The sequence below is a fragment of the Salmo salar genome, chromosome 03 (genome assembly GCF_965601325.2).
Source record: "Salmo salar chromosome 03, fSalSal1, whole genome shotgun sequence".
Classification (NCBI taxonomy): Eukaryota; Metazoa; Chordata; class Actinopteri; order Salmoniformes; family Salmonidae; genus Salmo; species Salmo salar.
This window is the reverse complement of record NC_138293.1, coordinates 74,624,698-74,650,198: the sequence shown is the minus strand read 5'-3', so window position 1 is coordinate 74,650,198 and position 25,501 is coordinate 74,624,698. Positions and strand designations below refer to the sequence as shown.

Genomic DNA, 25,501 nt, shown 5'->3' with positions numbered 1-25,501 from the left:
CCCCAAGGACTTCATATCATCACCAAGGACTTTCTATCATCACCAAGGACTTCCTGATTATGTTGATTGACTCTCCTGCATTTCCTGTTGGATTTTTGTGAAATTACTCTCATTTTGGTTTGTGACCTTTGAACTCTGGACAACTGAATTTACAGGTGGCTCGATATAGTAGATAGATAGTTGGCCCTCTCCACACTCCCTCACTGTTTCATTGTGAAGGCAAGCAAACATGCATTATTAGCTTGTGTGTCGTGATGGTTTAGACTTGCACAAATACAGTGTGATAGAAACACAACCTAATGATGCCACTTTGAGGGGCGAAGACGCATAAAGGGATACTTCATCCAAATGATGACTTCACCTCATCTTACCTCATCTTAAGGGTGCATAGTAGTCCATGGAACCGTAGAGTCAGCTAACCCCAAGGTTACCTTCACCTTGTAGGGATTCAGGTTCTAAGTTCCTGGTAGTCCGACACCCTTGCTATCCAATAAGCTTTTCTCCGAGTCTTCATTTGGCCAATCAGAGCACAGCTTATTCCACAGAGATAGAATTCAGCAATTTATATTCATTAAGAGAGCTCATTTTATACAGTAAGTGCAATGCCAACACATAACAATTAACACTCACTTGTTTGTCACGGCAATTATGATTGGAAACAGCTCATTTACATGCTAATGGTCCCCTGACATCCATTGAAATTGACGCCAGTGAGCTCTCAAAGACAAACCGGTCAATCGTGTCACCCATTTATCTTAGTCAGGTCAACATGTGGCCAACCACTCTTAGGACATAGTCTCTGCCCTCTGTATTTACTATGAAACAGTCAGACATCACATCTCCTGCCACTCACAGCAGTCACCACGAAGACAGTCAATGGAGAGAGTCAGTTTACAGTGGCTTTACCTCCAGTGTCATATCATTATATCAATTTGCTTAGAAGAGTGATTTGATCCGATCCCCAATGATCTCTTTTGTTTGTGTGGATCCTCCTTCTCTCTGTCTCTCTGTCTCTCCGTTTCTCTCTCTCTGTCTCGTTCAAATGAAGTTCAACTACACTTAATTAATATCCTACACACACCAAGGTAGAAAGATGCACATGCACCCACGGAGACTCATCTGCAGTTCACCAGGCAGCCAACAGAGGGGGCTAAAGGATCAGATTGGCAGCATACAGCAGGCCTGTCTCAAGGAGAAATATGCTCACTGGTGTAGCAGCATATTGGGAAAATGTCTTTATTCCCTCATGTTTCATGTTGTGACAAGCAGAACTTTGGGTTGCCATGGAGAGAGCTGCTGGAAAAAACATAATTAAAAGCCCTGGAACTGGTGTTAGTCTGACTCAGTGCATGTCTGTCTGCAGATGAATGAGAATGCAAGATGTTTCCTTGAAGGCAAATCGAACGAATGCATGTTTTTATATTGTGTGTATGCATAATGTTCATATAATGCTGAGTGTATGTTAAAGGGAGAGAGGATGTCAATTATGCTGTGTTACTCATATGTCTTCATTGATACAATTCAGTCTAGCAGGGTAAGGTACATAGAAAGTGTATGTGTATGTGTGTGCTTGTGTGTGTGTGTGTGTGTGTGTGTGTGTGGGCTGTTGTGTGTCTGTGGGTATCCCTATGTAAACACAGACCGGTGTGTGTAGAAATGACTCACCGTCCCTGTTAGAAAGACACAGAGTAGAGGAGCAGATGAGTGTTCTCCCAGCTTGTCAGTCACACAGCACTCCCAGATGGGCTCTCACCTCCTCCCCTGGTCTCTCTCAGACAAACAAACCCCCCCCAGGGGAGAACCTCAATCCCTCCTACGGCCAATAGGGAGATGAAACCCCCAATCCCCCCTACGGCCCACAGGGAGATGAAACCCCCAATCCCCCTTACAGCTCACAGGGAGATGAAACCCCCAATCCCCCCTACGGCCCACAGGGAGATGAAACCCCCAATCCCCCTTACAGCCCACAGGGAGATGAAACCCCCAATCCCCCATACGGCCCACAGGGAGATGAAACCCCCAATCCCCCTTACAGCCCACAGGGAGATGAAACCCCCAATCCCCCATACAGCCCACAGGGAGATGAAACCCCCAATCCCCCTTACAGCCCACAGGGAGATGAAACCCCCAATCCCCCATACAGCCCACAGGGAGATGAAACCCCCAATCCCCCATACGGCCCACAGGGAGATGAAACCCCCAATCCCCCATACGGCCCACAGGGAGATGAAACCCCCAATCCCCCATACGGCCCACAGGGAGATGAAACCCCCAATCCCCCCTACGGCCCACAGGGAGATGAAACCCCCAATCCCCCCTACGGCCCACAGGGAGATGAAACCCCCAATCCCCCCTACGGCCCACAGGGAGATGAAACCCCCAATCCCCCCTACGGCCCACAGGGAGATGAAACCCCCAATCCCCCCTACGGCCCACAGGGAGATGAAACCCCCAATCCCCCCTACGGCCCACAGGGAGATGAAACCCCCAATCCCCCCTACGGCCCAAAGGGAGTTGAAACCCCCAATCCCCCATACTTGCCCACAGGGAGATGAAACCCCCAATCCCCCATACTTGCCCACAGGGAGATGAAACCCCCAATCCCCCATACTTGCCCACAGGGAGATGAAACCCCCAATCCCCCATACAGCCCACAGGGAGATGAAACCCCCAATCCCCCATACTTGCCCACAGGGAGATGAAACCCCCAATCCCCCATACGGCCCAAAGGGAGTTGAAACCCCAATCCCCCCTATGGCCCATAGGAAGATGAAAGCCCCACTCCCCCCTCTGACCCACAGGAAGGACGACCAGGGGGCGGACGAGAGGACCAGAAGGTGGGGAAGAGGGCCTACTCACACAAGAGGGTCAGCTCAGGAGAAAGGGGGGAGGGCTCTCTGGCTCGCTTGGCCTCTGTGTGCATCCATTTTCATTTTAAACTGGCCAAAAATAATGAGCAATCAAGAAGATGGTTATTCTAGCATTTCAATTAGCCTAATTAAAGAGAGGGCAGCAGGCCACTGAATAGAATGGCTAACAGAACGGTGTGTGTGTGTGCAGTACGTCGGTGTGTGTGTGTCTGTGGACGTGTTTAATTCTGCATGAATAGTAAAATAACAAAAATTGAACCAACTGGGGACATTTTGTTATTCCTCACAAAACCAACTGCTATAGGGGGTTAACGTTTAGAATTAGTGTTAGGGTTAGAATTAGGTTTAGGAGCTAGGGATAGGATTAGGGTTAGGGTTAACGTTAGGGTAAGGGTATGGGAAACATTTTAATCGGACTGAATTGTGTTTCCCCACAAGGTTAGTTATACAAGACTGTGTGTGGGTGTGTGTGTACATGTGTGTGTGTGTCTACGTGTGCGTCAGTGTGTTTGAAATACACTCTGAGGGATTGAATTCCTGCATCACCAGTCAGATTCAGAAATTAACCCCTTTCTCCCCAAATCTCTCCCTCCATTCATAGCCCAGAACGTAAGTTATAACCTCAATACCAACACCAGATCCCAGAACAGATCCTCTCTTCACTCCAGTTTAACAAACACAATTTACCCCAATCTGTTGCTGATCCTAGAACAGTTGGTTGATAACATCCTGTTTCTTTCTACACCAGACTGAGCCCCAGAAAGGCCCAGGCAGCCATGCAGAAGGGGCTGGCAGTGAGAGAGTGAACTGTAACTTCAGCATCTCGTCTGCTCTGACAGTGAGAGAGTGAACTGTAACTTCAGCATCTCGTCTGCTCTGACAGTGAGAGAGTGAATTGTAACTTTAGCATCTCGTCTACTCTGACAGTGAGAGAGTGAACTGTAACTTCAGCATCTCGTCTACTCTGACAGTGAGAGAGTGAACTGTAACTTCAGCATCTCGTCTACTCTGACAGTGAGAGAGTGAACTGTAACTTCAGCATCTCGTCTGCTCTGACAGTGAGAGAGTGAATTGTAACTTTAGCATCTCGTCTACTCTGACAGTGAGAGAGTGAACTGTAACTTCAGCATCTCGTCTACTCTGACAGTGAGAGAGTGAACTGTAACTTCAGCATCTCGTCTGCTCTGACAGTGAGAGAGTGAACTGTAACTTCAGCATCTCGTCTGCTCTGACAGTGAGAGAGTGAATTGTAACTTCAGCATCTCGTCTACTCTGACAGTGAGAGAGTGAACTGTAACTTCAGCATCTCGTCTACTCTGACAGTGAGAGAGTGAACTGTAACTTCAGCATCTCGTCTACTCTGACAGTGAGAGAGTGAACTGTAACTTCAGCATCTCGTCTGCTCTGACAGTGAGAGAGTGAACTGTAATTTCAGCATCTCGTCTGCTCTGGCAGTGAGAGAGTGAACTGTAACTTCAGCATCTCGTCTGCTCTGACAGTGAGAGAGTGAACTGTAACTTCAGCATCTCGTCTGCTCCGACAGTGAGAGAGTGAACTGTAACTTCAGCATCTCGTCTGCTCTGACAGTGAGAGAGTGAACTGTAACTTCAGCATCTCGTCTGCTCTGACAGTGAGAGCCAGATGGTCATGTAGAACACTCACAGTGACATGAGCGAACACAGCTCCCTCTGCTGGAGCTCCCGCACACACACACACACACACACACACACACACACACACACACACACACACACACACACACACACACACACACACACACACACACACAAGGACTCACGCGCGCATGCGAGAAGCACACACACACACACGCACGCATGCATGCACACACTCATTAACATAAATGCAAATGGTACAGGCACTAACACATTTCCTACAGCTTTCTTTCCACGGTTCCCTGGCCGTTTCTTCTTTCATTAGTCACCCCTTTCATCCTCTCTTTTTTCTCTTCCTCTCTCTCTCTCTCTCTCTCTCTCTCTTCTCTCTCTCTCTCTCTCTCGCTCTCTCTCTCGCTCTCTCTCTCTCTCTCTCTCTCTCTCTTCATGTCCCTGTGCTCCTCGTTTCAGTCTGCTGGTCAGAGTTAATTGGCTGCTGTCTAATTGCTGCTCATTAGCTTGAGTAACCAAACATTTAAAACAGCAACAAATCCTCCTCTTTCTCTCTCTCTCTCTCTTTCGCTCTCTCTGAGTGTTTTATTCCCAGTCCCCCAATTCCCCCTCTTTCATTCTGTCTGTCTTCCTCCACATAGCCCCCCATTTGTTTATGTGTTCATCCCCGGCCTGTTTTTCTGCCACACCCCTCATAGACAAAAACACACACGCACCCATATTCCCTCTCTTCCGTTCCCTCCCCCTACCCTGTTGGCATTTTGTCAGGGTCTGTTTGTTTCGGTTGCCCTCAGTCTCCCCCACCACCGTATACCCTCTTTAATCTGTCTTAGAAAAACCTCTGGAGTTTAATTCCTTCCTCAGAGCAGAGTGCTTTACTGGCATGGCAGCCAAATCCATACAGAAAGAGTGCATCAAGCTTTAAAATGGACATGTCAACAGCGGAGCAGTTTAGCCAAAGTGACGTGATATATAGAGCATACTGTATCACCGTGGAGGAAAAACGCCTCTATCAACAGAAAGACTGCTGCTGCCACTGCTACTGCGGGTGTCTCCAGGGGATGAGACGTGTGTGTAGAGAAATAGGATTTTGATTACACAATCTCACAGACACACACGTCTCACCGCACACATGCACGCACATGTGCCCAGGCACACACTCACACATGCAAACATCCAGGAATCTGAACCTATGATAATGAGTGTGATAATGAAGTTTGGGCATTGGTTTGGAATGTGCTAAATTACAAGTTAGGAGTCTGTTCTGTTCTAAGGACTGGTCATAGAACTTCACTGGCCCCTCTCTTGCCAGTCTTCAAACACGTCTGTCAGGGACACGTCACAGACCCACACAAGATGACTCATTTACATTTCCTTCCATTTAACACCTTCATTTGAAAATGTACATCTATATTTCTAATGTGACTTTAACGATGACACATGACTTCTAATGACATGAAGGAATGAGAAAGTAAAGACCAGGGACAGAGATGGATAGAATGGAATGATGAAGGAGAAAGAAAGAGGCAGAGAAAGAAGATAAACAGGGGGAGAGAGAGTAAAGGGGGGTGACGACTAAAGAGAGAGAACAGAATAGAGGGAAAGGGATTAGGAGGCAGAGGGGGGAGTCACATCAAGGAAATGAAAAGCAAGGGAAGGAGAAAGAGAGGTGTGGGCGACTCGCCCTGAGAGACGGTAGTCATGGTAACATGAAAATGAAGGGATGAAAGATGAATAGAGACTTTTGGTAAGAGAGGGCAAATACATAAAAACATAGCTGCTAATTAAATGTCACACTAAAAGTAAATGCAGAGCAGTTACTAAATGGACACAGATTCAAATGATGGTGATGACTCTCCCTCTCTCCTATCACCCTGTCTCCTATCTCTTTATATGGTGGCATGTCTGACCTGTAGTCAGCTGGGATCACACACCATCTAGGGTCAAGGGGACAGGGTCAGGGATCAACATGACAGATCCCTCCCAAATCTTGAATATGTCAATAAACAGATCTTGAGAAAAGGAATTAACAGGATAGACCCTTAAAGACGAGTGTGTATGTGTGGGTGTGCGATCAATAAGGCCAGTATTTCATGGTAAGTGTGTGTTTGTGTGCGTGTGTTCTTAAAGGGGAAGATAAGTGTCATGCCAGTGCTTGTTCTAAAAGCGACACAGTCTCAGTTTGGACAGTGGCTGCTGCTGTAGGCCAGGCTTTTAGTTTCTCTCTTCTCAATCCCATTTGCCTCCAACCTTTTCTCTTCTACTCTACTTGTCCTCTTCCTAACTCACTTTTATATCCACTCTGTCTGTTTCTGACCTGTGCTTTCACATTCTGTCTCTCTCCTCACCTCTCTCGCACTGTATCATCCCTGTCTTCTTTCATCCTCTCTCAGCCTCTCTCTCGCTCTGTGCTCTGCAGTGACAGTTAACAGAGGCAGCTGTTTACCGTCATTTATACGTCAGTCATCCCTCGCTCTGGGGCTTCTCCACTCGGACACTCGCTCTCTCCGTCCACCATCACCCTCTTTTCCTCTCTGTGATCAGATGATCAGGAGAGAAGTAATGATGACTTATTATGACGGTCTGTGATCAGATGATCAGGAGAGAAGTAATGATGACTTATTATGACGGTCTGTGATCAGATGACCAGGAGAGAAGTAATGATGACTTATTATGACGGTCTGTGATCAGATGATCAGGAGAGAAGTAATTAGGGCTTATTATGACTGTCTGTGATCAGATGATTAGGAGAAGCAATTATGACTTATTATGACTGTCCGTGATCAGATGATCAGGAGAAGGAATTTTGACTTATTACAACTGTCTGTGATCAGATGATCAGTAGAAGTAATTATGACTTATTATGACGGTCTGTGGTCAGATGACCAGGAGAGAAGTAATGATGACTTATTATGACTGTCTGTGATCAGATGACCAGGAGAGAAGTAATGATGACTTATTATGAATGTCTGGGATCAGATGACCAGGAGAGAAGTAATGATGACTTATTATGACTGTCTGGGATCAGATGATCAGGAGGGAAGTAATGATGACTTATTATGACTGTCTGTGATCAGATGATCAGGAGGGAAGTAATGATGACTTATTATGACTGTCTGTGATCACTTGGAAGTATTAATTACACACATATAATTATGGTAGAAATGTGGGAATTGCCGTGTTAATACTAGAATATTTACTGTACATAACATAGGATACAGTACAGCCAGTAATATGCCATTACTCAGCTATTTTCAGCTATAGTGATCAAAGAGGGTTATTATTATCAGTGTTAGTCAAGCCAAAGTCTCTTGTCCCAAAAACAACCATCCTCATTGAGGTGTATTTGCATAAAGTCATACAGCATCATATCTGATGTCAGCCCAAGAAGTTGGCATGTTCCTTCAGTCCATCAGCCATGGCTCCTGGCTGAGTATTCTGATTATTTGACCTAAAAAACATTATGTCCCTTGATAGCTTGAAATGCTGAGAAGTGCTTAAAATCCCTATTTCGACTGTAGGCTGGGAATCCTAGAGGAAAACAGACCTTATATAGCCTGGCCTACACTATATTTCAACTGTCTGTATCAATAATGTGTAGATACGTTTATTTGAGACAGCAGGCATTGCCATCTAGGCAGCTTCTACGGGCCTAGTCCAGCCAAAGGACAAGGCAGTTGTGATTTTCTACAGTAAACACATTTGCAACCGTAAATGAAATCAAAAGGAAAGGGTAATCATAAATACAATGCAGCCTACAATTAACACGGTAGGTAGTAACCCCATAATAAGCCTACCGTGAATAACTTGCAGATGAGAGGGATGACTTGACTTACTACATAACTTGAAATGGCCGGTAGCCTACGTAATGAGGCGTAGTCACTCACAGCCTCAAATTAGGCGATGTCTAAATTCATTCTAGTAAGATCTCATGGGCTGCCCACGGGTTGACAAAGATTAGCAACGCCACATATAGGCTACAATGGAATGCTTCCCACTACAGTTGCCAACATTGCTACAGTTTTCAATTATTTTGGTGTTGGGTGTTGTGTTACGTCGTTAGATAGCCCTACAGTACACACATGAAGGGAAATTATATTATCACGAAACCATGATTTTATCCTAAAGAGGTGCTGCGCGCTATCAATCGTCCGGACTCCATGGCACATACGCCGTGTCCCTTTGGCGGTGGGCCGAGCCACAGTGGTCTGTCCCCATCACACCACGCGTCTCCTCGCCTCCAGCAACACCCCCTCTCCTCCTCACACACTGCCTCTACCTTCCCCTCCCATCCCTGGGCTCTGCTCGGCTCTCTCTCCCCTCTCTACCACACATATACATCAGTATGTCTTTAGCACGGGTAGCGCGATACAGTCAGCGAGCGGAGAAGGAGCCTGTTTAGTATTCCGAGCACAGGGGAAAGAGAGGGAGGGAGGGGAGAGTGAAATAGATAGAAAAAACGAGGGTGAGAAGACAGAAAACACATTCCAAGACAAGAAAATAGGAAAGAATGAGAGGGGAGCGGAGAGATACCATATTGTTCATTTCTCCCTCTCAGTCTACCCCTCCGCCGTATCCTTCCATCCCAGGTGCAGTATTTGAGCCCATTTTCCTGTCTTGGGGTAGAGGGCGGGATGTTGATTTTTAACGCGTCGCATCTGAAAAAATAGGCTGGTGTTTGGATGAAAAGGGCAGGTAGGAGAGAGAGCAGTCTCAGATACAACATAGAGGCATGATGATATTTCATTGTTGTCATATTAATACACGCCTATGTGTCGTTATATAGGTTAGGCTACTCACCATAATATCCTGTGTGATCTTGTGTCATGTATGTGTTATAGTCTATACTATAGCTATGTGCCACCTAACTGACTGTATGCCTGTCCGGTTCAAAGATACATTTTATGCATATTTTGTGCAATGATGTGCGAATGTAATCTATTCTAATTTAATGTATAGCCCATTGGTTCGAGCGTTATGGCATGCATATAGTAGCCTATGTAGCCTCTGTAGGTTATCTCACGCGCAAGTGTGCAGTGTGCACAGGATGTATGTGGGTTTATATGTCTGTCGGGATGTAAGCCACATTGCTCTCAGATAAATCCAACTTTTGAATGCATGTATAGGTGTATAGGGCGAAACACGCACGCACGCACGCACGCACACACACACGCACACACACACACACACACACACACACACACACACAGCATGAGTAAGACAGGGGAAACATGTAGGAGCTGAAACGAGTGTTATTCCCCTCCACCCACACCCCCTTCACCCCACCCCTCTCTCCTCTCCCTTCTCCCCTCTCCCCCCATCAAAGGCACAGTGGCTCTGGCTTTATGAGATAGACTTCCATAATTATGCAAATATGAATACACTCATATGTAACCAAAGTCACAAGGATAGTCTGATGGCTCACTGACTTTGACATAAATGTAAGTGAAGTATGAAGTGAGGGCTATCCACATGCTCTGTGTGGGTGATGATAATGTTGCCCATCTGAGAATTGGACCAGTGAGCTGCTCTGCATATATGGATGTGCAGCTTCTTCCACCGGCTCTAGTCTGCACAGGGAGAGAGCGGAACCAGTATCCCAGGGTTCCTCACTGGCCTCTCGCTCAGCTTGGTGCTCGCGCTGCGTTTCCTGTGTGATGTTATAGATAATTTAGACAATCGCAGGAGCAGGCCTGGAGCAGCAGAGAGCCCTGCATGCAGCACAGCAGACTTCGGTGTGTGTGTGTATGTGTGTGTGTGTGTGTGTATTTATGTGATGATGTATGGACATAAACAGAATATTGAAACCTCCAACGTCGGATAGTTGTACTAAAAGCTGGCCTATGGGCTGTTACAGGCCAGCCTGGAGTAACCTAAAGGCTGAGTCGCAGGCAGCAAAGCTATTACCTTTAGTCAATAGACATTAATACAAGGTCTTCAATCTTGGCCTTGTATTTCTAGTGCCATCTCACAGCCAAACACGGGAGGCAGTCCTCTTCGGTAGCGGTAAAGGTATTTGGTAGTATCTATTTACCCTAGTGCATCAGTTTGACACAGTTGGATGAGCAGAGAGCACAGATGATATTGGCCCAGACAGAGATGATGCTGTAATGCACTGGCCTCGATAGATAGGAAGTGATGCAAAGGTCCAAGCCAGTGGTAGTGAGCAAAGGTCATGACCTCTGTGTGAGTCACGGAGGGCCCTGCATCCAGTGACTTCATGTCTTAAAGGATGAGTCTAGAGGTCGGAAGTGATAGTGCGCTTATAACACAAGTCCATGGAATACAGTAGACCAGACAGCACAGAACTGAGGAGAGGATGGTAGAGTAGAGGAGAAGATGGTAGAGTAGAGGATGGTAGACTAGAGGACAGGATGGTAGAGGAGAGGATGGTAGACTAGAGGAGAGGATGGTAGAGTAGAGGAGAGGATGGTAGAGTAGAGGATGGTAGAGTAGAGGAGAGGATGGTAGAGTAGAGTAGAGGATGGTAGAGGAGAGGAGAGGATGGTAGAGTAGAGGATGGTAGACTAGAGGAGAGGATGGTAGAGGAGAGGAGAGGATGGTAGAGTAGAGGAGAGGATGGTAGAGTAGAGGATGGTAGAGTAGAGTAGAGGATGGTAGAGTAGAGTAGAGGATGGTAGTGTAGAGGATGGTAGAGTAGAGTAGAGGATGGTAGAGTAGAGGAGAGGATGGTAGAGTAGAGGAGAGGATGGTAGAGTAGAGGAGAGGATGGTAGAGTAGAGGAGAGGATGGTAGAGTAGAGGATGGTAGAGGGGAGTAGAGTATGGTAGAGTAGAGGAGAGGATGGTAGAGTAGAGGAGAGGATGGTAGAGTAGAGGATGGTAGAGTAGAGGAGAGGATGGTAGAGTAGAGTAGAGGATGGTAGAGTAGAGGAGAGGATGGTAGAGTAGAGGATGGTAGAGTAGAGTAGAGGATGGTAGAGTAGAGTAGAGGATGGTAGTGTAGAGAGAGGATGGTAGAGTAGAGGAGAGGATGGTAGAGTAGGGTAGAGGATGGTAGAGTAGAGTAGGGGATGGTAGTGTAGAGGAGAGGATGGTAGAGTAGAGGAGAGGATGGTAGAGGAGAGGAGAGGATGGTAGAGTAGGGTAGAGGATGGTAGAGTAGAGTAGGGGATGGTAGTGTAGAGGAGAGGATGGTAGAGTAGAGGAGAGGATGGTAGAGTAGAGGAGAGGATGGTAGAGTAGAGGATGGTAGACTAGAGGAGAGGATGGTAGAGTAGAGGATGGTAGACTAGAGGAGAGGATGGTAGAGGAGAGTAGAGGATGGTAGAGTAGAGTAGAGGATGGTAGAGTAGAGTAGAGGATGGTAGAGTAGGGTAGAGGATGGTAGAGTAGAGTAGAGGATGGTAGAGTAGAGGAGAGGATGGTAGAGTAGAGGAGAGGATGGTAGAGTAGAGGATGGTAGAGTAGAGGAGAGGATGGTAGAGTAGAGGAGAGGATGGTAGAGTAGAGGAGAGGATGGTAGAGGAGAGTAGAGGATGGTAGAGTAGAGGAGAGGATGGTAGAGTAGAGTAGAGGATGGTAGAGTAGAGTAGAGGATGGTAGAGGAGAGTAGAGGAATGTAGAGTAGAGTAGAGGATGGTAGAGGAGAGGAGAGGATGGTAGAGTAGAGGAGAGGAGGTAGAGTAGAGGATGGTAGAGTAGAGTAGAGGATGGTAGAGTAGAGGAGAGGATGGTAGAGTAGAGTAGAGGATGGTAGAGTAGAGTAGAGGATGGTAGAGTAGAGTAGAGGATGGTAGAGTAGAGGAGAGGATGGTAGACTAGAGGAGAGGATGGTAGAGTAGAGGAGAGGATGGTAGAGTAGAGGATGGTAGACTAGAGGAGAGGATGGTAGAGGAGAGTAGAGGATGGTAGAGTAGAGGAGAGGATGGTAGAGTAGAGTAGAGGATGGTAGAGTAGAGTAGAGGATGGTAGAGTAGAGGAGAGGATGGTAGAGTAGAGGATGGTAGAGTAGAGTAGAGGATGGTAGAGTAGAGGAGAGGATGGTAGAGTAGAGGATGGTAGAGTAGAGTAGAGGATGGTAGAGTAGAGTAGAGGATGGTAGAGTAGAGTAGAGGATGGTAGAGTAGAGTAGAGGATGGTAGAGTAGAGGAGAGGATGGTAGAGTAGAGGAGAGGATGGTAGAGTAGAGGAGAGGATGGTAGAGTAGAGGATGTCAGAGTAGAGGATGGTAGAGTAGAGTAGAGGAGAGGATGGTAGAGTAGAGGAGAGGATGGTAGAGTAGAGGAGAGGATGGTAGAGTAGAGGATGTCAGAGTAGAGTAGAGGATGGTAGAGTAGAGTAGAGTAGATGATGGTAGAGTAGAGTAGAGGATGGTAGAGTAGAGTAGAAGATGGTAGAGTAGAGGAGAGGATGGTAGAGTAGAGGAGAGAATGGTAGAGGAGAGTAGAGGATGGTAGAGTAGAGGAGAGGATGGTAGAGTAGAGGATGGTAGAGTAGAGGAGAGGATGGTAGAGTAGAGGAGAGGATGGTAGAGTAGAGGAGAGGATGGTAGAGTAGAGGAGAGGATGGTAGAGGAGAGGATGGTAGAGTAGAGGAGAGGATGGTAGAGTAGAGGATGGTAGAGTAGAGGAGAGGATGGTAGTGTAGAGGATGGTAGACTAGAGGAGAGGATGGTAGAGGAGAGAATGGTGGAGTAGAGTAGAGGATGGTAGAGTAGAGGATGGTAGAGTAGAGTAGAGGATGGTAGAGTAGAGTAGAGGATGGTAGAGTAGAGGAGAGGATGGTAGAGTAGAGGATGGTAGAGGAGAGGAGAGGATGGTAGAGTAGAGGATGGTAGACTAGAGGAGAGGATGGTAGAGTAGAGTAGAGGATGGTAGAGTGGAGTAGAGGATGGTAGAGTAGAGGAGAGGATGGTAGAGTAGAGTAGAGGATGGTAGAGTAGAGTAGAGGATGGTAGAGTAGAGGATGGTAGAGTAGAGTAGACGATGGTAGAGTAGAGGATGGTAGAGTAGAGTAGAGGATGGTAGAGGAGAGGAGAGGATGGTAGAGTAGAGTAGAGGATGGTAGAGTAGAGGATGGTAGAGTAGAGTAGAGGATGGTAGAGTAGAGTAGAGGATGGTAGAGTAGAGTAGAGGATGGTAGAGTAGGGTAGAGGATGGTAGAGTAGAGGAGAGGATGGTAGAGTAGAGGAGAGGATGGTAGAGTAGAGGAGAGGATGGTAGAGTAGAGGATGGTCGAGTTAGAGTAGAGGATGGTAGAGTAGAGTAGAGGATGGTAGAGTAGAGTAGAGGATGGTAGAGTAGGGAGAGGATGGTAGAGTAGAGTAGAGGATGGTAGAGTAGAGGAGAGGATGGTAGAGTAGAGGAGAGGATGGTAGAGTAGGTAGAGTAGAGGATGGTAGAGTAGAGTAGAGGATGGTAGAGTAGAGTAGAGGATGGTAGAGTAGAGGAGAGGATGGTAGAGTAGAGGAGAGGAATGGTAGAGTAGAGTAGAGGATGGTAGAGGAGAGGAGAGGATGGTAGAGTAGAGGAGAGGATGGTAGAGTAGAGGAGAGGATGGTAGAGTAGAGTAGAAGATGGTAGAGTAGAGTAGAGGATGGTAGAGTAGAGGAGAGGATGGTAGAGTAGAGGAGAGGATGGTAGAGGAGAGGATGGTAGAGTAGAGGAGAGGATGGTAGAGTAGAGGATGGTAGAGTAGAGGAGAGGATGGTAGTGTAGAGGATGGTAGACTAGAGGAGAGGATGGTAGAGGAGAGAATGGTGGAGTAGAGTAGAGGATGGTAGAGTAGAGGATGGTAGAGTAGAGGATGGTAGAGTAGAGTAGAGGATGGTAGAGTAGAGGATGGTAGAGTAGAGGATGGTAGAGGAGGAGAGGATGGTAGAGTAGAGTAGAGGATGGTAGAGTAGAGGAGAGGATGGTAGAGTAGAGTAGTGGATGGTAGAGTAGAGTAGTGGATGGTAGAGTAGAGTAGAGGATGGTAGAGTAGAGGAGAGGATGGTAGAGTAGAGGAGAGGATGGTAGAGTAGAGTGGTAGAGGAGAGGAGAGGATGGTAGAGTAGAGGATGGTAGACTAGAGGAGAGGATGGTAGAGTAGAGTAGAGGATGGTAGAGTGGAGTAGAGGATGGTAGAGTAGAGGAGAGGATGGTAGAGTAGAGTAGAGGATGGTAGAGTAGAGTAGAGGATGGTAGAGTAGAGGATGGTAGAGTAGAGTAGAGGATGGTAGAGTAGAGTAGACGATGGTAGAGTAGAGGAGAGGATGGTAGAGTAGAGTAGAGGATGGTAGAGGAGAGGAGAGGATGGTAGAGTAGAGTAGAGGATGGTAGAGTAGAGGAGAGGATGGTAGAGTAGAGTAGAGGATGGTAGAGTAGAGGAGAGGATGGTAGAGTAGAGTAGTGGATGGTAGAGTAGAGTAGTGGATGGTAGAGTAGAGTAGAGGATGGTAGAGTAGAGGAGAGGATGGTAGAGTAGAGGAGAGGATGGTAGAGTAGAGTAGAGGATGGTAGAGTAGAGTAGAGGATGGTAGAGTAGAGTAGAGGATGGTAGAGTAGGGTAGAGGATGGTAGAGTAGAGTAGAGGATGGTAGAGTAGAGGAGAGGATGGTAGAGTAGAGGAGAGGATGGTAGAGTAGAGGATGGTAGAGTAGAGGAGAGGATGGTAGAGTAGAGGATAGGATGGTAGAGTAGAGTAGAGGATGGTAGAGTAGAGTAGAGGATGGTAGAGTAGAGGAGAGGATGGTAGAGTAGAGTAGAGGAATGTAGAGTAGAGTAGAGGATGGTAGAGGAGAGGAGAGGATGGTAGAGTAGAGGAGAGGATGGTAGAGGAGAGGAGAGGATGGTAGAGTAGAGGAGAGGATGGTAGACTAGAGGAGCGGATGGTAGAGTAGAGTAGAGTAGAGGATGGTAGAGTCGAGTAGAGGATGGTAGAGTAGAGGATGGTAGAGTAGAGGATGGTAGAGGAGAGGATGGTAGAGGAGAGGATGGTAGAGTATAGGAGAGGGTGGTAGAGTAGAGTAGAGGATGGTAGAGGAGAGGAGAGGATGGTAAGGTAGAGGATATTAGAGTAGAGGAGAGGATGTAGAGGAGAGGAGAGGATGGTAGAGTAGAGTAGAGTAGAGTAGAGTAGAGTAGAGTAGAGTAGAGTAGAGGATGGTAGAGTAGAGGAGAGGATGGTAGAGTAGAGTAGAGGATGGTAGAGTAGAGTAGAGTAGAGGATGGTAGAGTCGAGTAGAGGATGGTAGAGTAGAGGAGAGGATGGTAGAGTAGAGGAGAGGATGGTAGAGTAGAGTAGAGGATGGTAGAGTAGAGTAGAGGATGGTAGAGTAGAGGAGAGGATGGTAAAGTAGATTAGAGGATGGTAGAGGAGAGTAGAGGATGGTAGAGTAGAGGAGAGGATGGTACAGTAGAGGAGAGGATGGTAGAGTAGAGGAGAGGATGGTAAAGTAGAGGAGAGGATGGTAGAGTAGAGGATGTCAGAGTAGAGTAGAGGATGGTAGAGTAGAGTAGATGATGGTAGAGTAGAAGATGTCAGAGTAGAGTAGAGGATGGTAGAGTAGCGTAGAGGATGGTAGAGTAGAGAAGAGGAGAGGATGGTAGAGTAGAGGATGGTAGAGGAGAGGAGAGGATGGTAGAGTAGAGGAGAGGATGGTAGAGGAGAGTAGAGGATGGTAGAGTAGAGGAGAGGATGGTAGAGTAGAGGAGAGAAGGGTAGAGGAGAGGATGGTAGAGTAGAGGAGAGGATGGTAGAGTAGAGGATGGTAGAGGAGAGGAGAGGATGGTAGAGTAGAGGAGAGGATGGTAGAGTAGAGGAGAGGATAGTAGAGTAGAGGAGAGGATGGTAGAGGAGAGGATGGTAGAGTAGAGGAGAGGATGGTAGAGTAGAGGAGAGGATGGTAGAGGAGGGGATGGTAGAGTAGAGGAGAGGATGGTAGAGTAGAGGAGAGGATGGTAGAGTAGAGGAGAGGATGGTAGTGTAGAGGATGGTAGAGTAGAGGAGAGGATGGTAGAGGAGAGGAGAGGATGGTAGAGTAGAGTAGAGGATGGTAGTGTAGAGGATGGTAGAGTAGAGGAGAGGATGGTAGAGTAGAGGAGAGAATGGTAGAGTAGAGGAGAGGATGGTAGAGTAGAGGAGAGGATGGTAGAGGAGAGGATGGTAGAGTAGAGGAGGGCAGGATACTAAAGAGCTCAAGAGAAGAGAACCAAGCTCTGCTTTTTAAAGTGAGGTAGTGAAATAGAAAACTATACAATCATATTGTTATGAAAATGCATTTTGTAAAATTAATCAAACACTCTGCATACGGTGGAATATCCTGTTGCTTTTTAAGCTACTAGATGTGTAACATCATAATAGGTAATCTTTCCTCAGGAGAAAACAAAACGTTACTGAAAATAATGAGAGGTAGATTTGAGATGACTCTACAGGTAAAAGAAAACAAAAAGAAGAGGGAGCTAATAGAAAATAATCCCATCAGCTTCATTGAGATGCTGCTGAAACATCCCATTAGCTGTACCTCATGGATTACCTCTCTTTGTCTCTTTTTGCATTGTGCATATTTTCACACAACCTGTCTTTGCTAATTTATATTTTCTCTCACTCAAACACATAGGTTGTCGTTTTTCAGACAGAGCGTTACTTCGAATAGCAAAGCAATTCTGTTAAAAGGTAACAGTTGCTGAGCCTGTAGCGTGAAAGTCAGCCGTGCATTTGAGAAGGAGACGATGAAATCCTCTAAACCCATCCAAATGTTTGATTGAACTCTGAAATTAATCCAAACTGCTTAGCCCTTTGGTCGAATTCACCGCTTCTGTTGCGGTGAAAGGAAAAGTGAAGTCCCTCAAGAAAGAGTGACGTCTGATGTGAAATAAAGTGGAATATTTCAAAGGACGTGCTGACGTTACCATAATCTCTGCATAATGGTCGCTACACAGCAGGTAGTGTGATATTATACTAGTTTTGACATAATGCAAAGCTGTGATGTTGAACGTATTCTGTATGAGAGACATACTGTATCAGGCTCAGGTGTGATGCCTTCCTTTGAAGAGGAAATCCAGTGAATGAGCTGAGATTTACGCTCCTCTCCTATGATCCCCTGTGTGTGAAATACGCACTTTTTGGGTTTCAATGTGTCACAGTTCACACACTCACTCCTCTCCTGCCTTTTCAGCTTTTCTTGACAAACTGGCACAACCCCAGAGATTCATCACACTCCAGAGAGAGAAGGCCCCTGAGAGCATGCCCAGAATCAGTTGTCCCAAGCAAATACAAGCCTCACCCATTATAGGCCCAAAGAAACATCTGGCCTAAAACCAGTGCTTAGGGGCACTTTCAGTCAACATCATTCATCACATGTTAAATGTGTTTAGCTGGAAGGGGTCTCTGATTGGACAGTGACATTACTAACCATCTGTTTCTTGCCATAAGATTGGGCAGTAGCCTTGGTCATCCGTCTCTGACCTTAGTGGGTGCCTGGCAGCTCTCTGCTACATGATTGGACAGTGACCTTACTGTTGCCAGATTAATGTTTTGTGATTGGAACGTGACCTTCCTGGTTCCCCAGTCCATGTTGGGTGTTTGAGCAGTGAATTTACTTGCAATGCAGCCACTATTTTGTGATTGGACAGTGACCTCACACCGCTTACCTATTCTCTGTTGTTTGATTGGACAGTGACCTTCCTGGTTGCCTAGTCTGTCTATTGTGATTGGACAGAGCATGTCCTTGGTTTTCCAGTCTCTGTAGTGTGATTAGACAATTACCTTCCCAGCTGTCCAGTCGCTGTAGTGCGATTGGACAGTGACCTTCCTGGTTGACCGGTCTCTGTTAGTGTATTGGTTGCCCAAGGTTATTGATTTAAAACAGGGCAGCAGTCAATGGAATGTCTGTGGGAGGTTTGTGTTCCTTTGTGGCTGTGAGCGTCTCAGTATAGGGTGTTGTATGGAGGGAGAGATGAGTCTGTACGTGTCTGAAGGCATATTTATCAGTAAATAATGAGGCTCTGTAAATATTTAGCTTCTAGTAAATTGCACAGCCAGACCTTGATTACTATTGTTGCTATGTCACCAACACTGCCTCCTGTTCCACAGTTTTCCATTCCTTTCTACTTACCTTTCATCTCCTCCTCTCCCTCCTTTCATCTAATGTCATCTAATGTCCTTTCTCTCCCCTCTTTCTCATACCATCTCATTCTCTCTCACATACACATCCCTACACATTCTCTTTCTCTCCCCCTCTCTTTTCCTGCCTCCCCCTGATGTTCTTGCTGGCATTTGAGAGGACCAGTTTGGTGCCAGACAGCCATTCCTCAGATTGAGATATGCTGGGTTTTAAAGTCACACTCAGAAAGATTTACTATCTCAGTCTGGATGGAGGGGAGTGGAGCGGGGATACAGACTGGGGTGTTGGGTTGGGGGTAGCGTTTTAATACGCTAATCTCAGACTCATTTTTTACAATGAAGCGAGCTGAGATGGACAGATAAATGGACCTTGTTTAGTCTGAGTTTCCTTTCTGAACCTGATTCAGACGAATTGACAGGCCTAATATGCCTATCAGAAGTTTTCAGATATAGAGAAAGAGTGTGTTTGAGAGTGAGTGAGAGAGAGAGAGAGAGAGAGAGAGAGAGAGAGAGAGAGAGAGAGAGAGAGAGAGATGAGGAAGGAGAAAGGGCACCAACATGTCCTGTCCTGAGTCTTGTCCTGATTGAAATGTGTCTCTTCTTAATGCTGTGATGGATTGATGGATTGATGGCCAGGGAGATAGATGGACATATAAGCAACACTTTGCTAGGGAGGTTGCCAGTCACTGCACAAAGACTGATGCTGACATTTCACAGAACCACAATCATCAAATTATAAATAGATGTTCCTTTGGCCGAACAGGGTTCTCATTGGACAAGTGGGCCTACCTCTCGCTGATACGACGTCTCGTTGGACGTTCTGGCAGCAGACCCCTCACTGATGAGAAATCTTATTCGCCAGATGTGATTACAGTATGCCAGCTATTACTGTGAATGTAGACATTCATTAATTTATGTATTTTTAGACATATTTCTACAATATAGCCCTGCAGACACACAGACTGTGAGAAAGGAGAGAGCTATAGAGAAAGAGAAAGTTGGGGCATTGACCTGCTTTTTGGAGACAGAATGAGTTCAAAACAAAGGGAGAATGTTAAGGAGCTCTGGAAATAGAGATCTCTGACAAAAGGACAATGAGGACAACGTCTGTCTGTATGTGCACTGAAACACTAATAGTGCTGGGATTTTACATTCTGTGCACTACTAAGAGCATCCAAACAACAAGAGATAAATTCAATGTAATACCCTTGGGTAACCATTGTAATTCAATCTCTATCACAATCTCTGTGGATTTTGTTCTTGACCTCATTCAGTAATGTGTTGTCATTGTCTTTCAGGTGATGTTGGAGCCATTTATAAGACATTCTATGAATCTAGGTTGGAGGAAAACCAGGAAAACTACTGCATTCCATTGAATCCGCTTGGAACTACATTACCCAGAGCTGAACCGTGCTCTAAATGCTGTTAGAGCTATCCCTATCTCTGTGACATTAGAAAAAGAAGAACACAAACTAAGGTTATGAATTTGTTGGAAGCATAACCAAGTGTTGTTCAGATGTATCTTGGTGGAGAAGACATTTCAAACATGACAGGGACTCCTAGACTTTACAAACAACTCTAATACAGGTATGTTGACATAAAACAGAAATAAAAATGTACCATAAACCAGGTTTCCATCCAACCATTAAACGCGGATGAATTACCTGACGTATAAAAAAAGTCAAGGCTGATGAAAACAGGAAATGTCCGTTGAAATTCATAAATGCCGACAGACAATTTGTTCATTCGACATGTTGGTATCTTTTTGTGTTTGTAAAATTAGTTATCTGAGAAATGCTAACGTGAACGCCTTCATGCGCAAATATTGATATAATAACTATCATATGGAAAATAAACTTGGAGTCACACGATGACCTACCACCACGACGTGGAAGAGCAGGAAAGGTTTACAGCCAGATCATGAACTTCACGTGGTGGTTAAGTGCACGGTGGTCATGCAAATTTCCAAGAAGATAAATATCGAGGGTAGGCTATTATTAGAATTCTGGGGATATGATGATCGGTGCTTGGCTGCCAATTATCATATCAGTGAATCTTGTCTAGAGAGCAAGAGCCAAAACCAGATTGGCCAAGTTCGCTATTTATCGCAACAGTTTTTGTGACAAAACCATCGGTACCCCATTTAACTTATATTTTTTATCCGGTGCATGGGAACTTAACCACAAAAGTGATTTTTATCACACACAGACTTTTATCCACAATGGGTGAGTTTGATGGAAACTCACCTCTGGTGGGAAAATGCACATATTGTTTTATGTAGATTTGAGAATATTTGCATGAAAATCTGTCACCAATCGTTACAATGATAACAGTACCTATTTCTACATCGTCTTTCATCTTCTTTTCCCTAATCTTTTCCTTTCATTCATCTCAGGAAAAGCCAAAGGAGTGGGTTTGGCTCACACATTTATGGGCGTGTCAGTCATGGAGGGTCTCTGCTAGACTCCGCCTAAGTAGACAGCGCCTGACAGAGCCCCTCCCCTTATTCCTGGATTGGGTCACTCATTTCTCCAGACCCTCCAAGGAACGTGGCCGGATCGAACCTCTTCTCACCCAGGTGCCGTCCGTTTGGTGAGGGCGGCGAGGGCTGTGCTGTGATTGGTTGACTGCGGGTGGGAGTGCAATGCGGATTGGAGGATGTCGGGGGACTGGGATGAAGACCACCTGTGTAAGAAGGCCCTCACTCTGGTGGAGGAGTTGTGCTTACACTCCTCAGCGAAGGACAGCCATGAAGCCAGCTGCCGAGACTTCGTCTACATGATGAGGGGACAGCAGCACGAAACAGGTAACAACATAGTAACATACAGTAACATACAGGAATCATTAACAACACAGTAACATACAGTAACACACAGTAACATACAGGAATCATTAACAACACACTAACACACAGTAACATACAGGAATCATTAACAACACACTAACACACAGTAACATACAGTAACATACAAGAATCATTAACAACACACTAACACACAGTAACATACAGTAACATACAAGAATCATTAACAACACACTAACACACAGTAACATACAGGAATTATTAACAACACAGTAACATACAGGAATAATTAACAACACACTAACACACAGTAACATACAGGAATCATTAACAACACACTAACATACAGTAACATACAGAAATCATTATAACCTCTCTGGGGTATGTGGGACGGTAGCGTCCCACTCGCCAAGAGCCAGTGAAATAGCAGAGCGCCAAATTCAAAACAACAAAAATCTCATAATTCAAATTTCTCACACATACAAGTATTATACACCATTTTAAAGATAATCTTCTCGTTAAACCAACCACAGTGTCTGATTTCAAAAAGGCTTTACGGCGAAAGCATAGCATTAGATTATGTTAGGACAGCACCTAGACAAGAAAAACCGCACAGCCATTTTCCAAGCAAGGAGAGGCGTCACAAAAAACAGAAATACAGCTAAAATTAATCACTAACCTTTGATGATCTTCATCAGATGGCACTCATAGGACTTCATGTTACACAATACATGTATGTTTTGCTCGATAAAGTTCATATTTATATCCAAAAACCCCATTTTACATTGGCGTGTAATGTTCAGAAATGTTTTGCCTCCAAAACCTCCGGTGAATGAGCACATCAATTTACAGAAATACTCATCATAAACTTTGATAAAAGATACAAGTGTTATGCACAGAATTATAGATAAACTTCTCCTTAATGCAACCGCTGTGTCAGATTTCAAAAAAGCTTTACGGCAAAAGCACACTTTGCAATAATCTGAGTACAGCGCTCAGACACCAAAACAAGCCATACAGATACCCGCCATGTTGTGGAGTCAAGAAAAGTCAGAAATAGCATTATAAATATTCACTTACCTTTGATGATCTTCATCGGAATGCACTCCCAGGAATCCCAGTTCCACAATAAATGTTCGTTTTGTTCGATAAAGTTAATCTTTCTGTATAAATACCTAAAAATGTTTTGCGCGTTAGATTCACTATTCCAAATGCAGAAGGCGCACGCACTAAAGTCCAGACGAAAAGTCAAAAAAGTTCTATTACAGTTTGTAGAAACATGTCAAACGATGTGTAGAATCAATCTTAGGATGTTTTTATCATAAATCGTCAAAAATATTCCAACCGGACAATTCCTTTGTCTTCATAAAGGAAAGAGAACTGAGCTCGTGCTCATGGCCGCGCGCGTAACTAAAATAATGGCCGACTGCCAGACACTTGACTCAATGAGCTCTTATTCTTTCCCCATTGACAGTAGAAAACTGAAACAATGTTCTAAAGACTGTTGACATCTAGTGGAAGCCTTAGGAAGTGCAATATGACCCCATAGACACTGTATATTGGATAGGCAATCACTTGAAAAACTACAAACCTCAGATTTCCCACTTCCTGGTTGGATTTCTTCTCAGGTTTTTGCCTGCCATATGAGTTCTGTTATACTCACAGACATCATCCAAACAGTTTTAGAAACTTCTGAGTGTTTTCTAACATACAGTAACATACAGGAATCATTAACAACACACTATCACACAGTAACATACAGTACCATACAGGAATCATTAACACACTAACATACAGTAACATACAGTAACATACAGGAATCATTAACAACACACTAACACACAGTAACATACAGTAACATACAAGAATCATTAAAAACACAGTAACATACAGGAATCATTAACACAGTAACATAGAGTAATCATTAAAAACACAATAACATACAGTAACATACAGGAATCATTAAAACAGTAACATAGAGTAATCATTAAAAACACAATAACATACAGGAACATACAGGAATCATTAACAACACACTAACATACAGTAACATACATGAATCATTGAAAACACAGTAACATACAGGAATCATTAACAACACAGTAACATACAGTAACACATAGTAACATACTGGAATCATTAACAACATAGTAACATACAGGAATCATTAACAACACAGTAACATACAGTAACATACAGGAATCATTAAAAACACAGTAACATACAGAAATCATTAATACACAGTAACATACAGTAAAATACAGGAATCATTAACACACAGTAACATACAGTAACATACTGGAATCATTATAAACACTGCAACATACAGTAACATACAGTAAAATACAGGAATCATTAACACACAGTAAGGTACAGTAACATACAGTAACATACAGGAATAATTAACACACAGTAACATACAGAAACATACAGGAATCATTAACAACACAGTAACAAACAATAACATACAGGAATCATTATCAACACACTAACATACATGAATCATTAACAACACAGTAACATACAGAAACATACAGGAATCATTAACAACACAGTAACATACAGGAACAATTAGCCATGTACAGTGAGGGAAAAAAGTATTTGATCCCCTGCCCACTGACAAAGAAATGATCAGTCTATAATTTTAATGGTAGGTTTATTTGAACAGTGAGAGACAGAATAACAACAACAAAATCCAGAAAAACGCATGTAAAAAATGTTATAAATTGATTTGCATTTTAATGAGGGAAAAAGGATTTGACCCCCTCTCAATCAGAAAGATTTCTGGCTCCCAGGTGTCTTTTATACAGGTAACGAGCTGAGATTAGGAGCACACTCTTAAAAGGAGTGCTCCTAACCGCAGCTTGTTACGTGTATAAAAGACACCTGTCCACAGAAGCAATCAATCCGATTCCAAACTCTCCACCATGACCAAGACCAAAGAGCTTTCCAAGGATGTCAGGGACAAGATTGTAGACCTACACAAGGCTGGAATGGGCTACAAGACCATCGCAAAGCAGCTTGGTGAGAAGGTGACAACAGTTGGTGCTATTATTCGCAAATGGAAGAAACACAAAATAACTGTCAATCTTCCTCGGCCTGGGGCTCCATGCAAGATCTCACCTCGTGGAGTTGCAATGATCATGAGAACGGTGAGGAATCAGCCCAGAACTACACGGGAGGATCTTGTCAATGATCTCAAGGCAGCTGTGACCATAGTCACCAAGAAAACAATTGGTAACACACTACGCCGTGAAGGACTGAAATCCTGCAGCGCCCGCAAGGTCCCCCTGCTCAAGAAAGCACATATACATGCCCGTCTGAAGTTTGCCAATGAACATCTGAATGATTCAGAGGACAACTGGGTGAAAGTGTTGTGGTCAGATGAGACCAAAATGGAGCTCTTTGGCATCAACTCAACTCATCATGTTTGGAGGAGGAGGAATGCTGCCTATGACCCCAAGAACACCATCCCCACCGTCAAACATGGAGGTGGAAACATTATCTTTTGGGGGTGTTTTTCTGCTAAGGGGACAGGACAACTTCACCCCATCAAAGGGACGATTGACAGGGCCATGTACCGTCAAATCTTGGGTGAGAACCTCCTTCCCTCAGCCAGGGCATTGAAAATGGGTCGTGGATGGGTATTCCAGCATGACAATGACCCAAAACACACGGCCAAGGCAACAAAGGAGTGGCTCAAGAAGAAGCACATTAAGGTCCTGGAGTGGCCTAGCCAGTCTCCAGACCTTAATCCCATAGAAAATCTGTGGAGGGAGCTGAAGGTTCGAGTTGCCAAATGTCAGCCTCGAAACCTTAATGACTTGGAGAAGATCTGCAAAGAGGAGTGGGACAAAATCCCTCCTGAGATGTGTGCAAACCTGGTGGCCAACTACAAGAAACGTCTGACCTCTGTGATTGCCAAGAAGGGTTTTGCCACCAAGTACTAAGTCATGTTTTGCAGAGGGGTCAAATACTTATTTCCCTCATTAAAATGCAAATCATTTTCTAACATTTTTGACATGCGTTTTTCTGGATTTTTTGTTGTTATTCTGTCTCTCACTGTTCAAATAAACCTACCATTAAAATTATAGACTGATCATTTCTTTGTCAGTGGGCAAACGTACAAAATCA

At 44.8% G+C, this 25,501-nt stretch overlaps 1 protein-coding gene across 1 annotated transcript in view; it reads left to right on the top strand.

Moving 5' to 3' along the window:
- The first annotated feature begins 8,818 nt into the window (after positions 1–8,818).
- The window catches only part of LOC106601510 (synaptotagmin III), a 48,878-nt gene continuing 32,195 nt past the window's right edge, over positions 8,819–25,501 (top strand). The window contains exons 1-3 of the mRNA XM_082971723.1: positions 8,819–9,084; positions 19,863–20,151; positions 20,960–21,370. Coding sequence (XP_082827849.1) covers positions 21,223–21,370 — 148 coding nt within the window. The 5' untranslated portion in view covers positions 8,819–9,084; positions 19,863–20,151; positions 20,960–21,222. The remainder of the gene's footprint in view (positions 9,085–19,862; positions 20,152–20,959; positions 21,371–25,501) is intronic.